The 16,106-nt window shown below is 38.8% G+C and overlaps 2 protein-coding genes across 2 annotated transcripts; one reads left to right on the top strand and one right to left on the bottom strand.

Annotated features, from left to right (window-relative positions):
- The first annotated feature begins 510 nt into the window (after positions 1–510).
- On the top strand, positions 511–4,387 carry LOC120120232 (cellulose synthase-like protein D5). Its single transcript, XM_039139912.1, has 3 exons — positions 511–1,565; positions 1,649–2,453; positions 2,523–4,387. Exons 1-3 carry the CDS (start codon positions 646–648, stop codon positions 4,293–4,295), a joined length of 3,498 nt encoding a protein of 1,165 aa, XP_038995843.1. The 5' UTR covers positions 511–645; the 3' UTR covers positions 4,296–4,387.
- A 9,194-nt stretch (positions 4,388–13,581) lies between these two features.
- Positions 13,582–14,930, bottom strand: LOC120120248 (probable galacturonosyltransferase-like 7). Its single transcript, XM_039139927.1, has one exon. The coding sequence runs from the start codon at positions 14,713–14,715 to the stop codon at positions 13,597–13,599; it is 1,119 nt and encodes a 372-aa protein (XP_038995858.1). The 5' UTR covers positions 14,716–14,930; the 3' UTR covers positions 13,582–13,596.
- Positions 14,931–16,106: the final 1,176 nt, after the last annotated feature.

Genomic DNA, 16,106 nt, shown 5'->3' with positions numbered 1-16,106 from the left:
TTTTTATTATTTTGTCTTATCAAATCGAATATTTTTTTCTTAATAAATAATTTTGATTATTATTGTTTTTGAGTGACTTTTTATCTAAATTAAAAAGAATATACCGTTCTCAAACAACATCAACCTTCCTTTCCCCAAGCTATCGTATACTATTTTCTTTTCACCTGTTAAGTACAATTATAAAGAAACTCAGATCCTGCCGACTGAGTCTGTAAAGTGTGTAATTTTTTTTTAAATAATAATAAACAAATGAATTCAGATCCAAATTAATTGAGGTAAAATTTTGAACCGATGGAGCCCATCAAATTGACGCTAATATTTTATTTAATTGGACCGTTGGAAGTTAAGAAAGCATCCACTTTTTGACTTTACTCTTCGTTCGGGTCCCCTACAAGATAAAGCAACCTCGACCGTTTTGATTTTTAAAAAAATAGCCGTTTGATCATTTTAGAACTAATCGACCGTTGTGATAAACCTTTTAGCCTTCAAAAATTGAAATGCACCCAATTCATTTCTCAGTTCAAGAAATTTTCATCTTTCCTTAGATTTTTTTTTGGTTTCTGGCTATTATTCATACTTTCTTTTATTCAACGTTCGAGGGTTGGCTTCCTTTTCTTCTTTGGAAAAGCCAAATTCACAGTAAAGATGGTGAAATCGGCTACATCTCCGGGGACGATAACGGTTTCATCAGCCGGAAAAGAAAGTGGGAGTAGAAGCATGGGATTAACTAGCCCGATTCCACGCCGTGCTTCGATATCAAGCAACGCAAGTCCTCTCGGCGGTGGAGGAAATAGGAGGGCTTCCAGTGGAGGAAGGTATAGCTCTACGACCAAAGATGATCCCATTGAAGAGATGAACTCAGAATTTGTAAGCTACACAGTCCATATACCTCCAACACCTGATCACCAATCCATATCAGCCTCACAAACAAGCCTTAATGAAGGTGATAAAGATGGGTTGAAGCTGAAGCCCGAAAGGAGTTTCATTTCGGGCACTATTTTCACCGGAGGCTACAATTCGGTTACTCGAGGCCACGTCATCGATTGCTCCTTGGAGAAACCCGAGACTATGAAATCCGGCTTGATTTGCGGAATGAGAGGGTGTGATGAAAAAGTAGTTCAAGGAAAGTGTGAATGCGGGTTCAAAATTTGCACACACTGTTACTTGGATTGTGTCGGAATTGGCGGTGGCCGTTGCCCTGGATGTAAAGAGCCTTACAAGGATGCTAGTGATGGTGATGATGAAGAAAAGGACGAAGTTAGTTCTGAGGAAGAAGACGATCGGGCATTTCCTTTGCCGTCAATTGCCGACTTCAAGCTGGATAAAAGGCTGTCACTTGTGAAATCATTCAAAGGGCAGAATCATCAACCGGATTTCGATCATACCAGGTGGCTATTCGAGACTAAAGGGACATACGGGTACGGAAATGCGGTGTGGCCTAAAGATGGTTATGGGGCTGGATCTGGAACTAATGGCTTTGAGCATCCACCAGACTTTGGAGAGAGATGTAAGAGACCTTTGACTAGGAAGGTTGGAGTTTCTGCTGCAATTCTCAGCCCATACAGGTAAATTTCAATTATTTTCACTTCATTAGTAGTGCTGATGGCGAGGAAGAAACTAAATTTTATATATGTTTGTTTGTATGCAGATTGCTTATTATACTTCGTCTTGTTGCCCTGAGTTTCTTTCTTACATGGAGGATAAGGCACCCAAACCGTGATGCAATGTGGCTATGGGGAATGTCCATAACATGTGAGCTCTGGTTTGCCTTTTCATGGTTACTAGATCAGCTTCCGAAGCTCTGTCCTGTAAACAGAATAACCGATCTCTCGGTTCTTAAGGAGCGTTTCGAGTCCCCGAATCTTCGTAATCCAAAAGGGAGATCGGATCTTCCGGGCATTGATGTTTTTGTTTCCACGGCGGATCCCGAAAAGGAACCACCTCTTGTCACAGCAAACACCATCCTTTCGATCCTAGCTGTTGACTATCCAGTGGAAAAACTTGCTTGTTATCTCTCAGATGATGGTGGTGCTCTTCTGACATTCGAAGCTTTAGCGGAGACGGCTAGCTTTGCTAGAATTTGGGTTCCTTTTTGCCGGAAACACGACATTAACCCTCGAAATCCTGAAGCGTATTTCGGACAAAAACGTGACTTTTTGAAGAACAAAGTGAGGCTTGATTTCGTTAGGGAGAGGAGGAGAGTGAAGAGAGAGTATGATGAATTCAAGGTGAGGATTAACTCATTACCGGACTCCATTAGGAGGAGATCGGATGCTTACAATGCTCATGAAGAGCTTAGATCAAAGAAGAAACAGATGGAAATGGGAGGCAATCTTTCAGATCCTATTAAGATTCCTAAGGCTACCTGGATGTCTGATGGTTCTCACTGGCCTGGAACATGGGCCTCTGCTGAGTCAGACCATTCAAAAGGAGATCATGCTGGGATTATTCAGGTATATTTCATCAATGGTTTATTGAATTTGTTTTGATTTTCAAAGGCTAACATTTAGTTTTCTCTATAGGCGATGCTCGCTCCGCCGAATGCCGAACCGGTTTATGGTGCAGAGGCAGATGGGGAGAACTTGATCGACACAACAGAAGTTGATATTAGGTTGCCTATGCTGGTTTATGTATCCCGTGAGAAACGACCGGGTTACGATCACAACAAGAAAGCCGGGGCCATGAATGCTCTGGTTCGAACCAGTGCTATCATGTCAAATGGACCATTCATCCTCAATCTTGACTGTGATCACTATGTTTACAATTCCTTGGCTCTCAGGGAAGGAATGTGCTTTATGCTTGACAGAGGTGGTGACAGGATTTGTTATGTTCAATTCCCACAAAGGTTCGAGGGAATCGACCCGAATGATCGATATGCGAATCATAACACAGTGTTCTTTGATGTAAGCATGAGAGCTCTTGATGGTTTGCAGGGTCCAATGTATGTAGGTACAGGCTGCATTTTCCGGCGAACCGCTCTCTATGGTTTTAGTCCTCCTAGAGCCACCGAGCATCATGGGTGGTTCGGTAGAAGGAAAATCAAGTTAGCTTTAAGGAAGCCCAAGGTGACAAAGAAAGCCAATGATGAGATGGTAATGCCCATTAATGGGGATGATGATCATGACGCAGATATTGAGTCTTTGCTTCTTCCTAAAAGGTTTGGGAACTCTACTTCTCTAGCCGCATCGATCCCAGTTGCCGAATACCAAGGAAGGCTGCTCCAGGATGTGCAAGGAAAGGGAAACAAAGGCAGGCCGGCAGGTTCTCTTGCAGTGCCACGTGAGCCTTTGGATGCTGCAATCGTTGCAGAGGCGATAAGCGTTATCTCTTGCTTCTACGAGGATAGAACCGAGTGGGGGAAACGAGTAGGATGGATATATGGCTCTGTCACAGAAGACGTGGTGACCGGTTATAGAATGCACAACCGCGGGTGGAGGTCGGTATATTGTGTGACCAAGAAGGATGCGTTTCGAGGGACCGCACCTATCAATTTGACCGACCGGCTGCACCAAGTCCTCCGCTGGGCAACTGGCTCTGTTGAGATATTTTTTTCTAGGAACAATGCCTTATTCGCTAGCCGTCGAATGAAATTCTTGCAAAGGGTAGCCTATTTCAACGTGGGAATGTATCCTTTCACTTCCATGTTTCTCCTAGTCTACTGCATTCTGCCAGCAATCTCTCTATTCTCAGGACAGTTCATAGTCCAATCCCTCAGCGTAACCTTCCTGATATTCTTGCTGGCCATCACGATTACATTATGCCTGCTAGCTATCCTCGAAATCAAGTGGTCGGGAATCACATTACACGATTGGTGGAGAAACGAACAGTTTTGGTTGATCGGGGGAACCAGTGCACATCCCGCAGCCGTGCTACAAGGACTATTGAAGGTCATAGCAGGAGTAGACATCGCATTCACATTAACTTCAAAATCAGCCACACCGGAAGACGGAGACGACGAGTTTGTGGAGCTATACGTGGTGAAATGGAGCTTCCTGATGGTTCCTCCGATCACGATAATGATGGTGAACATGATTGCGATTGCGGTGGGTGTAGCCAGGACCATGTACAGCATGTTTCCACAATGGAGCAAGCTACTGGGAGGGGTGTTTTTCAGCTTCTGGGTGCTTTGCCATCTCTATCCGTTTGCAAAGGGTTTGATGGGAAGGAGGGGTAAAGTTCCGACCATCGTGTTTGTGTGGTCTGGGTTGCTATCCATTATAGTTTCATTGCTTTGGGTGTACATAAATCCTCCATCTGGTGGAACACAGGATTTGATGAAGTTCCAGTTCCCTTGATGTAGTTTATGAAGTTCCTCTACTTCATTATGTAGCTCTATGTTGTGTGCCTTTCCACATTGAATGTAATTTGGATTGACATTATTTGTTCATTCTAAGAATACTTTTGGCATGCTTCGCTATTTATCGCCATCTTTGTCGCGTATTTCTGAACCGTGGGCCAACAAAGCATCTGTCGTACAGACCTTACCATTGAATTTCTGAATTTGAAGGGTTTGAAATTTACAATTTAATTTATTTGACGTTGACAGAGACACAAGTGATTCTTAGTTTGTGTTTGTTCCATCTTATATTTTTGTTAGTCTTTTTTATTATACGAGTAAATTATAAATTGATCGATTTCGTTTAAATTTTGTGTAATTTTCTTTATTAAATTTAAAATACATAATATTAGTCACTTTTATTTTTATCTAATTAAAATGTGATTATTGAGGTTAACAATGACGTGACACACACAATTTATATATAAAATTAAAAAGAATAAATTACATAAATGATCATTAATGTTTGAGTAAATTATATTTTATATAGAGTAAACTACACTATTCATCACTCAACTATCTTCTCACTCCTATTTTAGTCACTAAAATTTAAAAAAATTAATCACTCAATTTTTGTATAGCTCCTATCTTAATCACTCTCATTTATTTTATTATTTTTTCTATGACATGGCTTATTATATTAATATATTTTGTCACATAAGATTATAAAAAATAAAATCTAAAATCAAACCTTAAAATTATATACCCTAACCCCAAATTAATTACTCTAGACGACATCTCTCTTGTACTGCATGGACAGCTTCACCCTGGAGAGGGGAGTAACAACCCAACAACGGTCAACAAGAACACCCATGAATTACGTAGGAGCACGAGAGAGACAAAGACAGCTGAGGCCTCAACAGACTTTGTCCATTTCTCACAGGCTTAGTATAAAAATAAAATTTGCTTGTAAAGAAAAATCTATCTTAAATCCTTAGAAATTCCCAATTCTAAATCTACTATCTTTTTCTTTGTTTTTATTTTTCTATTATCTATTTGTATTCACAACATATGGTGTTTTCGTTAACCTTGCCAATATGGTAAACAACACTGAATTCATCAAATCCCTTCAGGATACAACATTCCCGCCATGAACAGACCCTCACTTCACTACAAGCCCATATTTCAAAGCAAGAGCAATGGAACATAACAACTCAATCGACTCTCCAAGAAATGACCCGTCAGCTACAAGTTATTTCCCACCAATTGGGCATTCCAGCATCGATATTTGTCGAGGGAGAACTCACGGTCGATAGCGCGATCAATTGAGGAAAGGAAAAGGGACGCTCTGATTCTGATAATATTTTTCCGTTTACCCTAAGACCGATGCAAGTTGAGTTACCAGTATTTAACGGGACTGCCCAGAGGAATGACTGACATCTGCCAATGATTTCTTCGAGTTTTATGGTACCGAAGACCACCACCGAGTCCACTATGGCTTCATTTCGAATGGAAGGAATTGCAAAAAATGGTTTCGTTAGATGCAACACCAACAACAGTTAGGCGGCTGGATCACTTGGTTGGAGCTATCAAACGACGTTTCGCAGTGCTAGAACTTGAATCACTCGAAGGACAAATATCGAAACCGGTCCAAACCGACGGTAGAAGACTATCGAACCCGCTTCGAAGACTTGGCCCTACGAACATCCAATATGTCTGATGAATTTCTTACTCAGTGCCGCGTATCTGGCTTGCGTCCCATTATAAAAAATGAGGTATTGATCCATCGCTCAACTTCAATGAATGAGATTTTATCCCTGGCCCGATTTCATGAGGCTCGTCTCGGTGAACCAAAAAAATCAATGCGCCATTTTTTCAGACCTAAGCTGTCTCCACTATTACCCTCTCCTCCTGCTAATACAATTGGGTCATACATACAACCGAGCAGACCACCTCCTTTAGAGTCTTATTTCCACTCTCTTAATCCTATAAAACCTCGTCGTGTTTCAGAAGTCGAAGCGCAAGCACACTGTGAAAAAGGACTCTGTTACAACTACAACACAAAATTCGTTCCCGGCCACAGGTGTAAAGATCCACAACTCTTTCTTCTCAATGATGAAGGTGAGGAAGAATCTAAACCCCGATAGCAATTCTAAATGAATCCGATGGCTCTTGGCTTTTTTACCGAAATATCATCATGACAGGTAATAATTACATATCAGGCACTATTTTTTTAAATTTTATCGATCTAACATTATTTTTAACAAGACGTGGATCGTCATCCGCGCTTTTGTGGGGTTTCGTCCGAACTGACACCACGTCATGAAAGGCGCGAATGGTTATCCGCGCCTTATTCGAGCTAGCGCCACGTAGGGACAGACACGGATCACCATTCGCGCCTTAGCATTTAAAAAAATATACTTTAAAAAATTAAAAAAATAAAATTATAGGGTCTAACATCATAATTTAATACATATTAGTTTCATGAGTTGAAGAGTTTAATGATGTTAACTTATATAGGCGTATTGGAGTATTTAAGTTATGTTTCTTGACAATGTGTGATAAAAGCTAAAATCTAAAAGCTAAAAGGTGAAGAATGGACGGGTTCAACGTTAAAGCAAAGACTAAATAATCTTTGTTGCAGTAATGAGTGGTCTTATGGTGTTTTTTTAGCGTTTTGATCACAAAAATTCCATGTAAAGCCTTTTTTTTCTTCTTCTTTTTAGTTTGTTTGTTCTTGCAATATTCGTTTGATATTTGTTTTGTTCTTTCTTTTATTTCACTATGTTCTAGTTGCTAAAGCATGAATGAATGTTTCAATCCAGAAAATAAGTTTTCTTTGCTTTGAAAATTTTCTAAGTGGAAGAGGTTCAAAATTGGTGATTTTCCTATTAAAACTCTATCTTTTTACCTTTCTAATGGTAGATTTTCACTCTTGAAATTTTAACAGGTTAACAATGGAATATACCTAATATGAATAGCAAATGAGTCCCTTAGTTGAGAATATGCTTCTAAAATTTCACATCCTTGGTGAAGGGTAATAATTTTTTCTCCATTATTTGTGTTTTCCTGTTGTAAATCCAGTAACCTCAATGAAAAAAATAGTGAAAAAGTATGGCAAAATTGTTTTTTGTGGTTCATTTAATTTCGAAATAATAAGAGTAAATTTGGAGTTATCACAATATCTCTAATAGAGCCATTAAGCTAACCCAAATATCTCACATTGTCAAAAAACATAACCTAAACACTCTAATATGCCTATATAAACTAACCCCATTAAACTCTTCAACTCATTGAATTTTTTAAACCATATTTTTTAAAATGATAAGGCGCGGATGACGATTTGTGCCTTTCCTTATGTGGCACCAGCTCGGACAAAATCCAACATCTGTGCTTGTCCCTACATGGCTCTAGCTCGGATTAGGTGCGGATGACCATCCGCGCCTTTCATGACGTAGTGTCAGCTCGGACGAAACCCAATCATCCGCGCCTTGTCAGAAAAGGTTCTAGATCGATAAAATTTGGTGAAACAATGCCTGACAGGTAATTATTTCCTGTCAGGATGATTTTTGGGTAAAATTACCATGACTCTTGTCATAACCATTCTTTTGAAAAACAATTAAGTTAAAAAAAACAATTATGACTTTTATTTTAAAAATTGGTGAATTTGAATTAGAATCGCCATCGACATTTAGGTTAGGTAGGTCAAATACCTAAAAACATCTTTTAAACAATTAAGGAAAATCATTTAAAATACCAAAGTAGGTATGCGTTTGCTAAAAATTCGAATAGAAAATTAAATTATAATCCTTTTATTTCGAATTAATTATTTAAAGAAAATTCTTTGACTTGATAAGAAATCTCGATATTTGTGATCCTCCGTCGGAAAAGCCATCTCACATATTTTTCATCTGTAAAAGAATATTCTATCTTTGAATTATTTAAAATATTAAATTAATATCAAAATTTTGTATGAAATAAATTATAATTCACTTTTCGAAAACATACATCATTAATACTAACATAAACTAAAACAACATGAAAAAAAAATTAAAATTAAAATAAAATATTATATAAAAAACCATTATTTTAATAAATATTATACAAAAATTTTGTTCGAACGTGATATTGGATTACACTACTTCGATCAAGTAGTTCTTTCCACGCCCATTATACAAATAAAGTTCTTGAAAATATTCGTGTAACATATCAATAGATAATGAAATATGATGAAAATAAATACGATTTGAAGAATAGAACAAAATATCTATTGCAAATACGGCTAATAATATTTATTTATTTAATATTAAACATATAAAAACATAATGTACAAAATATGCATATATATGAAGGACTAGAAAAAAAATAAGAAAATATTACAGATCAACATACAAACAACAAAAATAAGCATATTTGGTGATTTAAGGGATCAGAATGGTACTAACAGAAACTTGAAGGACCAAACAAAAATTACAGAAAAACCAGAGCCACAATCGAACATATTAAACAATAAAGGTACTGGAAAAAAATAATCCATAAATAATATTAAGGATGAAAATAAACTAAACTAGAAACATGAAAGAGAAAATAATAATTATACCTAAATGCATTCATACTAAATAGTGACCAAAACAGAAGAATCATAAACCTTAGGGTCATATTTAAATATTAGAAAACATGTCATAATATAAAAATCAGTGACTTAAATATAAATATGGAAAGATAAAAGCTCGAAACAAAATAATATAATACTTCAATCAATGGCCAGAAGGTAAAATTATAAAGACAGAGGGACTTAAATTATGATTATTTAACGCGCTAAAATACAAACCCACCCCTTTCGAAACTATGTCGTTTCGTGCATGGTATATAAGCCCGGTTAGAGGGCTTTTCCTCATTCTCTCCTCATTTTTCATTTTGTTTGACAAAAGAGAGAGAGAATTTCCCAAACTCTATCAACTTCTCCTCGTCGGGAGAGAGGGGCCGCCATTCTCCAGTGGCGATTCACGTCCGCTCACGGTGGCCGGAGGAAACAAAAACCTCCCAAAATGCTTCTTACGTCCTCCTAAACTCGGATCCTAGCCCCCTTTAGCCTAAAACTCACCCTAGAGCCCTAGATCTAGGGTTTACCTTTCGAAGACTCAAAGACTCGATGACCCTTAAGGTTTTTCAATGTTCTTCTGATCAAAGGTAAGGGGTTTCTCCCTTTTCTTTTCTTTTGTTTTGTTCGGTTTTTCCTCTGTCCTCTATCTTTTTTATCTCACTTTTTCAGATTTTTGGCTCTTTGTTTTTTTTGTGTTCTTTTTCTCTCCCTTTTTCTTCTCTGATCGAATCTCTTCTTTTTCTTCTCTCAGTTCGAATCTGGTGTCTTCTCCCCTTTCTGATCTCTCTTTTATTTTGCATGTTAGATTTGGTGAGATCTTTTGTTGGTACCAAGAATATAGGGTTTGGGTGCCCTATTTTAACTTATGACAAGCCCCTATTTTCTCGAGATTTCTTTTGGTACAAATATGTTTTTATATTTGTTTTTCCTCTGACTGCTTTTCTTTCCCTTGATTGATTTGATATCTGGTTGAAACGACGACAGTGGGAGCTGGGCATGGCTCAGCTTGAGTGGCGGGAGATGACACATTTAGAGTTAAAAAAACCCTAGTTGGAATTGCATTTGGGCCATTAATTTTCGTCAGATCTGACGACTGGGAGGGTGACGGCGTTGAAGGCTGGAGATGGAACCTTAATCGGGTTTTGGGTCTTCTATTGGGCTCCAGTCATGGGCCGGAACCTGGCAGGCTTGGTTGTTTTTGTATTATGGGCTTCGGGTTCTTTGTTGTTTGGGCATTGGTTTCGAGCCTACAAAATATGTAAATAATAATAATAATAATAATAATAAGTTAGAACCCGGACAAAAACGGATGTCTACGGTTCTAATTAAGCGGTGCAGGAACAATCTTTGGTTTCTTTTAATGCCCTCGCAGGTTGCTTCATACCAAATACACTTCGAGTCACCGACGAAATTCAAGGAAGTATCTTGATTGATGGTAGTAGTACAGAATTTCGTTTAATCATGAGTGGCCAAATATTTAGGATTACCCATCACAGCCGCACCTAATTTTCGCGTTTTTGTGGGTAACGAGGACAAATTGAAGAATGAAGGGTGCGTTCGAGAACTTCAATTAACGGTTCAAGGAACACAGCTGGTTACTAATTTCTTGTACTTCCTTTGGAAGTCACCGAAATGGTTTTAGGGGTAGCCTGGATGGCCACTCTCGAGCCTGTCACAATGGATTTTGAGAAAATTCAATTTCAGTTTTGATTAGGGATTATAGAACATCACTGGCAGGGTGAACCGGGTCTAGCTCCTTCCCGAGTCAACTTTCAGTCCCTCTGTCGTATGTTTGATACTAATGCCTTGGCCGCTTGTTACTGTTTACGTATGGATACACCGCCAGTGACAGAGCAGGTACTAGATTCTCTTGAGATTGAAGAATTGCTGACTGAGTTTGCAACTGTGTTTGTGACTCCATAGGGACTACCACCTCCTCGAGACACTGGCCACTCCATACATCTACAGCCCATGAGTAAATCAATCAAAATTCGACCCTATCGGTATCCGTATTTTCAGAAAGCGGAAGTTTAACGCCAGGTCCAACAAATGTTAGATAATAATCTGATTCACAAGAGCACCAACCCATTTTCCTTGCTTGTGCTCCTTGTCAAGAAGAAAGATGGCACATGGCATTTTTGCGTCGATTACAGGGCCTTGAACGCAGATGCAGTCAAAGACAAATTTTTTATTCCCACGGAAGATGAGTTGTTTGATAAATTGGAAACGTTCGAGTATTTCTCCATGTTGGACTTGTAGGTCGGGTACCACCAGATTCGGGTTAAAGCGAAGGATATTCATAAAACCACGTTTCAGACTCACGAGGGCATTACGAATTCCTCGTAATGCCATTTGGATTAACCCTCCACATTCTAGGCAACAATGAATCATCTTTTTCGGGCCTTTCCTCCGTAAATTTGTTTTCATTTTTCTGGATGATATTCTAATTTACAATAAGCATTGGCGGGAACACTTGGTTCATGTTTGACTGGTTTTACAGAAGCTGCGTGAGAACAGAAGCTGCAGTGATTTGAAAGAATGGTCTGGGTCGAGTCCTCGGGTTGGTTCTTCATCGACATGTTCCAGTTAAAGTCGGAACTCTTAAAGAGAGGTGTGTCTTCGATTGTGGATAACCTCTACCCCCTCTGTAATGCTCCTGAATCTGTTAAACAACTCTTTTGCTCCTGCTTAGTTTCTTGGAAGATCTGAGCTCACCTTTATGCTTTGTGAAACGTTTCTATGGTCTTCCATCATGACCCTGGTAAGTTCATGGCAGCGTAGAGCTTTGCTAGACCCCGATATTTCGGTAGCCGTCTTTGTGAAATGATTCCCTTCGTGATCATTTGGTCTCTGTGGCTACATAGGAATGCTGTTATTTTCAACAGTAATACGGTTGATTATTTACAGCTTTTGTTTTTTATTAAATCCTGATTAACTTGGTGGTTTAAGGCTAGATTCTTGGATTCTTCCTTCTCTATTGATGATATTATGCTTAATTTGACTGTTGCGGATAGACGCTATGTTAGTAAGCTGGCCACGTCGGTTTTATGTCTTAGCTCCTCCTCCCCTGTAGGAGTTTCGCCCTAGACTTACATAGAATTATGTGTTGCTTCTATATTGGGTTCTTGTAATGAATGATCTGCAATCCCAGGAGTTACGTTATTGCTTGGAATCTGCTGTTTTATCCAGTCGGAAGCTGGAGCATTCCCATTTTCGGTGCTTGTTTTGGTTGTTATGTTTGGACCGAATTGCTGATGTTGTCCGTCTTCTCGTTACTACCTGTAGAGGTGCTACTGGTGTTTTACTGATTTTGTCCTCTCGTTTTAGTTTAGTACCTGTTGGATTGTGGTTCCTCTTTGTTTGTTCTGCTGGGCTCTAATGTTTCTGGGTTTCACGTGTACGGTGGTTTTAGTATAACTGTTTTGCTTTGGATTTGCAATTGTTCTGATTTTATAAAACTTTATTGGGTATTTTTTTCTCCTTCAACTTTTCATCGTTGAACTCAGTTTAACGTGGATTATGAAGGGGTTTTAACGAGATCCCGTTTTCCATTTAGAGAAAATTATACTCACTATCCCGTCAATAATTCGTTAAACGTTTGACGGTAGTTAACATTCAATCACATCTAAATTAAATAAAATCGAAAGTTACTAAATATTTTTATTTTATTTCTGAGATAAAAAAATGTACAAAAACTTAAAACGAAAGTGATCAATATTGTACTTTATCCTTTTTTATATTTATTTGTTTCTCTTAAAATTTATATCTATTATAAGATCGATTTATTAATTGATTTATAGATCGAACAAAATTAAAGATTAAAACTCAAAATCTTATATATTTAATGTCGATAATAAATTAGATGACCTATGTTTTTGGAATTTTCTGATATAGAACAAGAGAGTATAAGAAAACAAGTCCCTATTAATCTTTAAAACATGTAAAATATATTCATCAATTACATCAGATGAGGTCAAAATCCAAGAGATTTAAATTCCTTTTTTATCTCCTTATGAAATCGTCTAAACTCGCCAATGATTTAAAAAAAAGGGATTAGGAAGAGATTAATAATTAATTGAGATCGGAAGTTGTGGGTGTCAATTGGTCTTTTTTTATGAGTTCACCACCAAAAGAAACATTGTAGGCCTAACTGCGGCTGTTGCAATGTCCAGGTCATGTTTTAAAACAACCTTTTTTCTTTCTTCATACTTAATAGCTGAGATAACATACGAAGCAAAGCAGCCGCATGAAGGTTGATGCCACATCTTAGCCAGATAGCCACAGAGGAAATTAAGAACAACATGATGATACCAAAAAGGAACAAATCATGCGGTGCTCAGATGATCAGTTCCACCAACTGGCCACGTATGATGCCAGGGCATAAGGTGCCCATCACCCATTCAGTTCCTACGGTTATGATTAGTGTTTGTATGCATATGTATAATGCACGTACACGTGCCACTTTAATTGGAGTATTAAAAAGAGTAAAAGTAATTATTAAAAAATAACCAAAAAAAATAAACACAAGCCTGCAGAAAAAATGGACAATATTGCACCGATGCCAACAAAGCAGATGACCACCAAAGATGCTTCCGTATCTATTGGCATTTGGCTACCATTGAAAATGGACAACCCACCGGCGGTTAAAACATCACAGGGCATTTAAAATGGTCCCTGGTCGGAATTCTACAGGCAATTTATCGCTTCTCGCGGTGTTTCAATGTGCGTGTCCGTACAAGTCGTAAGGCGCCCATAATGCATCGAGCGGGCACGGTCGTCTCGAGTCGAGTCTATCCCATGGTTTACCTTTACCGGACCAATGTAAGAGACTAACCGGACCGGGATGCAAGTCTCGACAACTTCCCCTCACGTTGTCCCCACCCAAGCCGTGTTGGTTCCATCTATGCTCTATGGGCGCCACACGTCCCGCAAAAACTAACAGGAACGGCGGCAACGAACCCAGCTCGTAGATCCGTCGGGTTTTCTGGATTTCCATCCACCGTTCGATCCGCTTCGTGTATCCGACCCTCCTCCATTTCACCAGATCGATCACCATCACCCCCGTGTTAAAATAGCACGGATTCCGCCCCATGAATGTCCCGTAAAACCGTTCGTCCGACCAGAAACCGGCGGTGAAATATTTTGTGAAGTTGGCGTGGCAATATTCCGGCGCGCCGATTATTCGTGAACCAAGGTTGGCGCTCCAGAGTTTGGTGATGTCGTCGACGACGACTAGATCGGAGTCCAAATAAATCACTCTTTTTACGCACGGCTCAAGCAGATTCGCTAAGTAATTCCTCGCATAATTCAACGGCTGTTCGAGGGCTTGCCTAACGGAAGTCGATATCAGGTTCCGCACAATCTCGGAGTCAAAATAATATACCTTGAACTTCAATTGAGGAAACGTGGAGCGAACTAGAGTTTCCAGATTGGTGTCGGTGACGAGGAAATGGAAGAAGGCGTTCTCCGGACACAACGAATGCTTGAGAATGGAGTGAACGGCGGCAATTGAGCCACGCAGGTAGTCGACATCAAGAGTTATAGCCACGTGGACTAAAGAAGGATCACAAACGTCGGTGATGTTGTGACCGGCGGAGAGGCATTTCTCGGCATTGCGGAATTGCGAAGCTTTTCGAAAAGAGAACCGGTCTTTTAGTAAGGGCTGCTCTGAAGGTATCCGGAGATAGCTATCGAGTTGAGAGGACCTAATGGCTTCAGCTGGTGGAAATAACTGGAACGAAGGAGATAGAACAATCATCGCCATTGCTGCTGAAAAGAACCCAGAGAATAGCATTACCCAAAGCATATTAATAACGCTAATCCCCTCCTCCGGCATCTATTTTCTTTCTAAATGTAATCTGCTAAAATTAACGAGGGGGTAGGGAAAATGATAAAGAGTAAAGTAGCAAAAAAATGAATATGCCGTGGGAACGAAGCGATCTTTCGGTAGGAAAGAAAACCCAGAAAGGAACCGCTGGAAAATGAAGCAGTGCAACGGTGCCCACCGGCGAAAAAAGCTTCCAGTCCCCACACGTCTCCCGTCTCTCCGTCGACTCCTCTTTTTCTCCGAGAGAAGAAGACAAATAGCGGTATAGAGAGATAGGAGGCAGAGACTAGAGAGAGAGGAAGAAGAAAAGCTTTATCCCCCCTTGTTTTGATTCTTAGCTTCGCGTTTTCCACCATAGAAAACCACGGAAAAACCCAATTACAGTTTCAAAGGGTATTTATTATTAATATATAATATAGACAGGGTGATTAAATTTGGGAAATACAAAATTTTGGTAAGTGTTTTAAAAAAATAACGAAGGTAAAAGATTTTAGAGGACTAATGGAATAATCATTATGGCAACGCTTGGAAGGAGGAAAATCAGGAAATTTAGGTATCTTGTGTTAATGCTGCGCAGCCATGATCGTGGCTGTTTTCTCCTAAAATAAGCGCTCTCCTCACTTAAGTCACGCATACACTTCCTATGACCTGCACTTTCTTTTTGACTTCGAGTAAATACATGAAAGGTTAATAAAATATGCCACATTTATGCATTTTTTGTATATTTAGAGATATATATACACTATGGGGTAAATTTAGTCAAATAATACTTTTAAAAAATATTTTGCCATATAAGAAAATTATTATTATTTATTTATGATAAAGATACAGTTATTTCGAAAGATTCAACGACTTCTTCAAGGTGCATGCATGTATGATCCTGTGTCTTCTCATAGATGTTCCATAAATGATCGAATCTTTTAAGCATCTTCTAAAAATTGTTAAATCTTTCGAACGTCTTTCATGAGACACTATAATATTTCTCCTATATAAATTTCTCTTTTTCTAAAATCTTATATTAACAAGTTCTCATGTGATAATTTTCAGTTTGATAGTGAAAATAGAATTACTTTATAATTTAATTACTAAACATATAGTTTATTTTTTAATTTTTAGAATATTTTCATAAAACTCCCGGAGCGTATATATCTAGGCAACCGTAAGCATCTCTCTCGTTGATAAAGAGGGAGCGTTGTTTGTGTTCATCGTAAAACCAAGTAGGTATTTGAAGCTTAGAAGAAACTAAAGAAGCCGTTAATTGGCAAGGATTTGGCTTTATTAACCATACCCATCAAGTCAAACACAGGCCACTTAATTGCTGTTTTGGTAATGACCACATTGATTCTATTTCATTTACCAATTATTGGTAAAGCTACAGCACCCTTGTCCCCACACTTTGC

Source organism: Hibiscus syriacus, unplaced genomic scaffold, assembly GCF_006381635.1.
Source record: "Hibiscus syriacus cultivar Baekdansim isolate YM2019G1 unplaced genomic scaffold, ASM638163v2 tig00110333_pilon, whole genome shotgun sequence".
NCBI lineage: Eukaryota > Viridiplantae > Streptophyta > Magnoliopsida > Malvales > Malvaceae > Hibiscus > Hibiscus syriacus.
The sequence above is the reverse complement of the archived record's forward strand: the minus strand, read 5'-3'. Positions and strand labels throughout refer to the sequence as shown.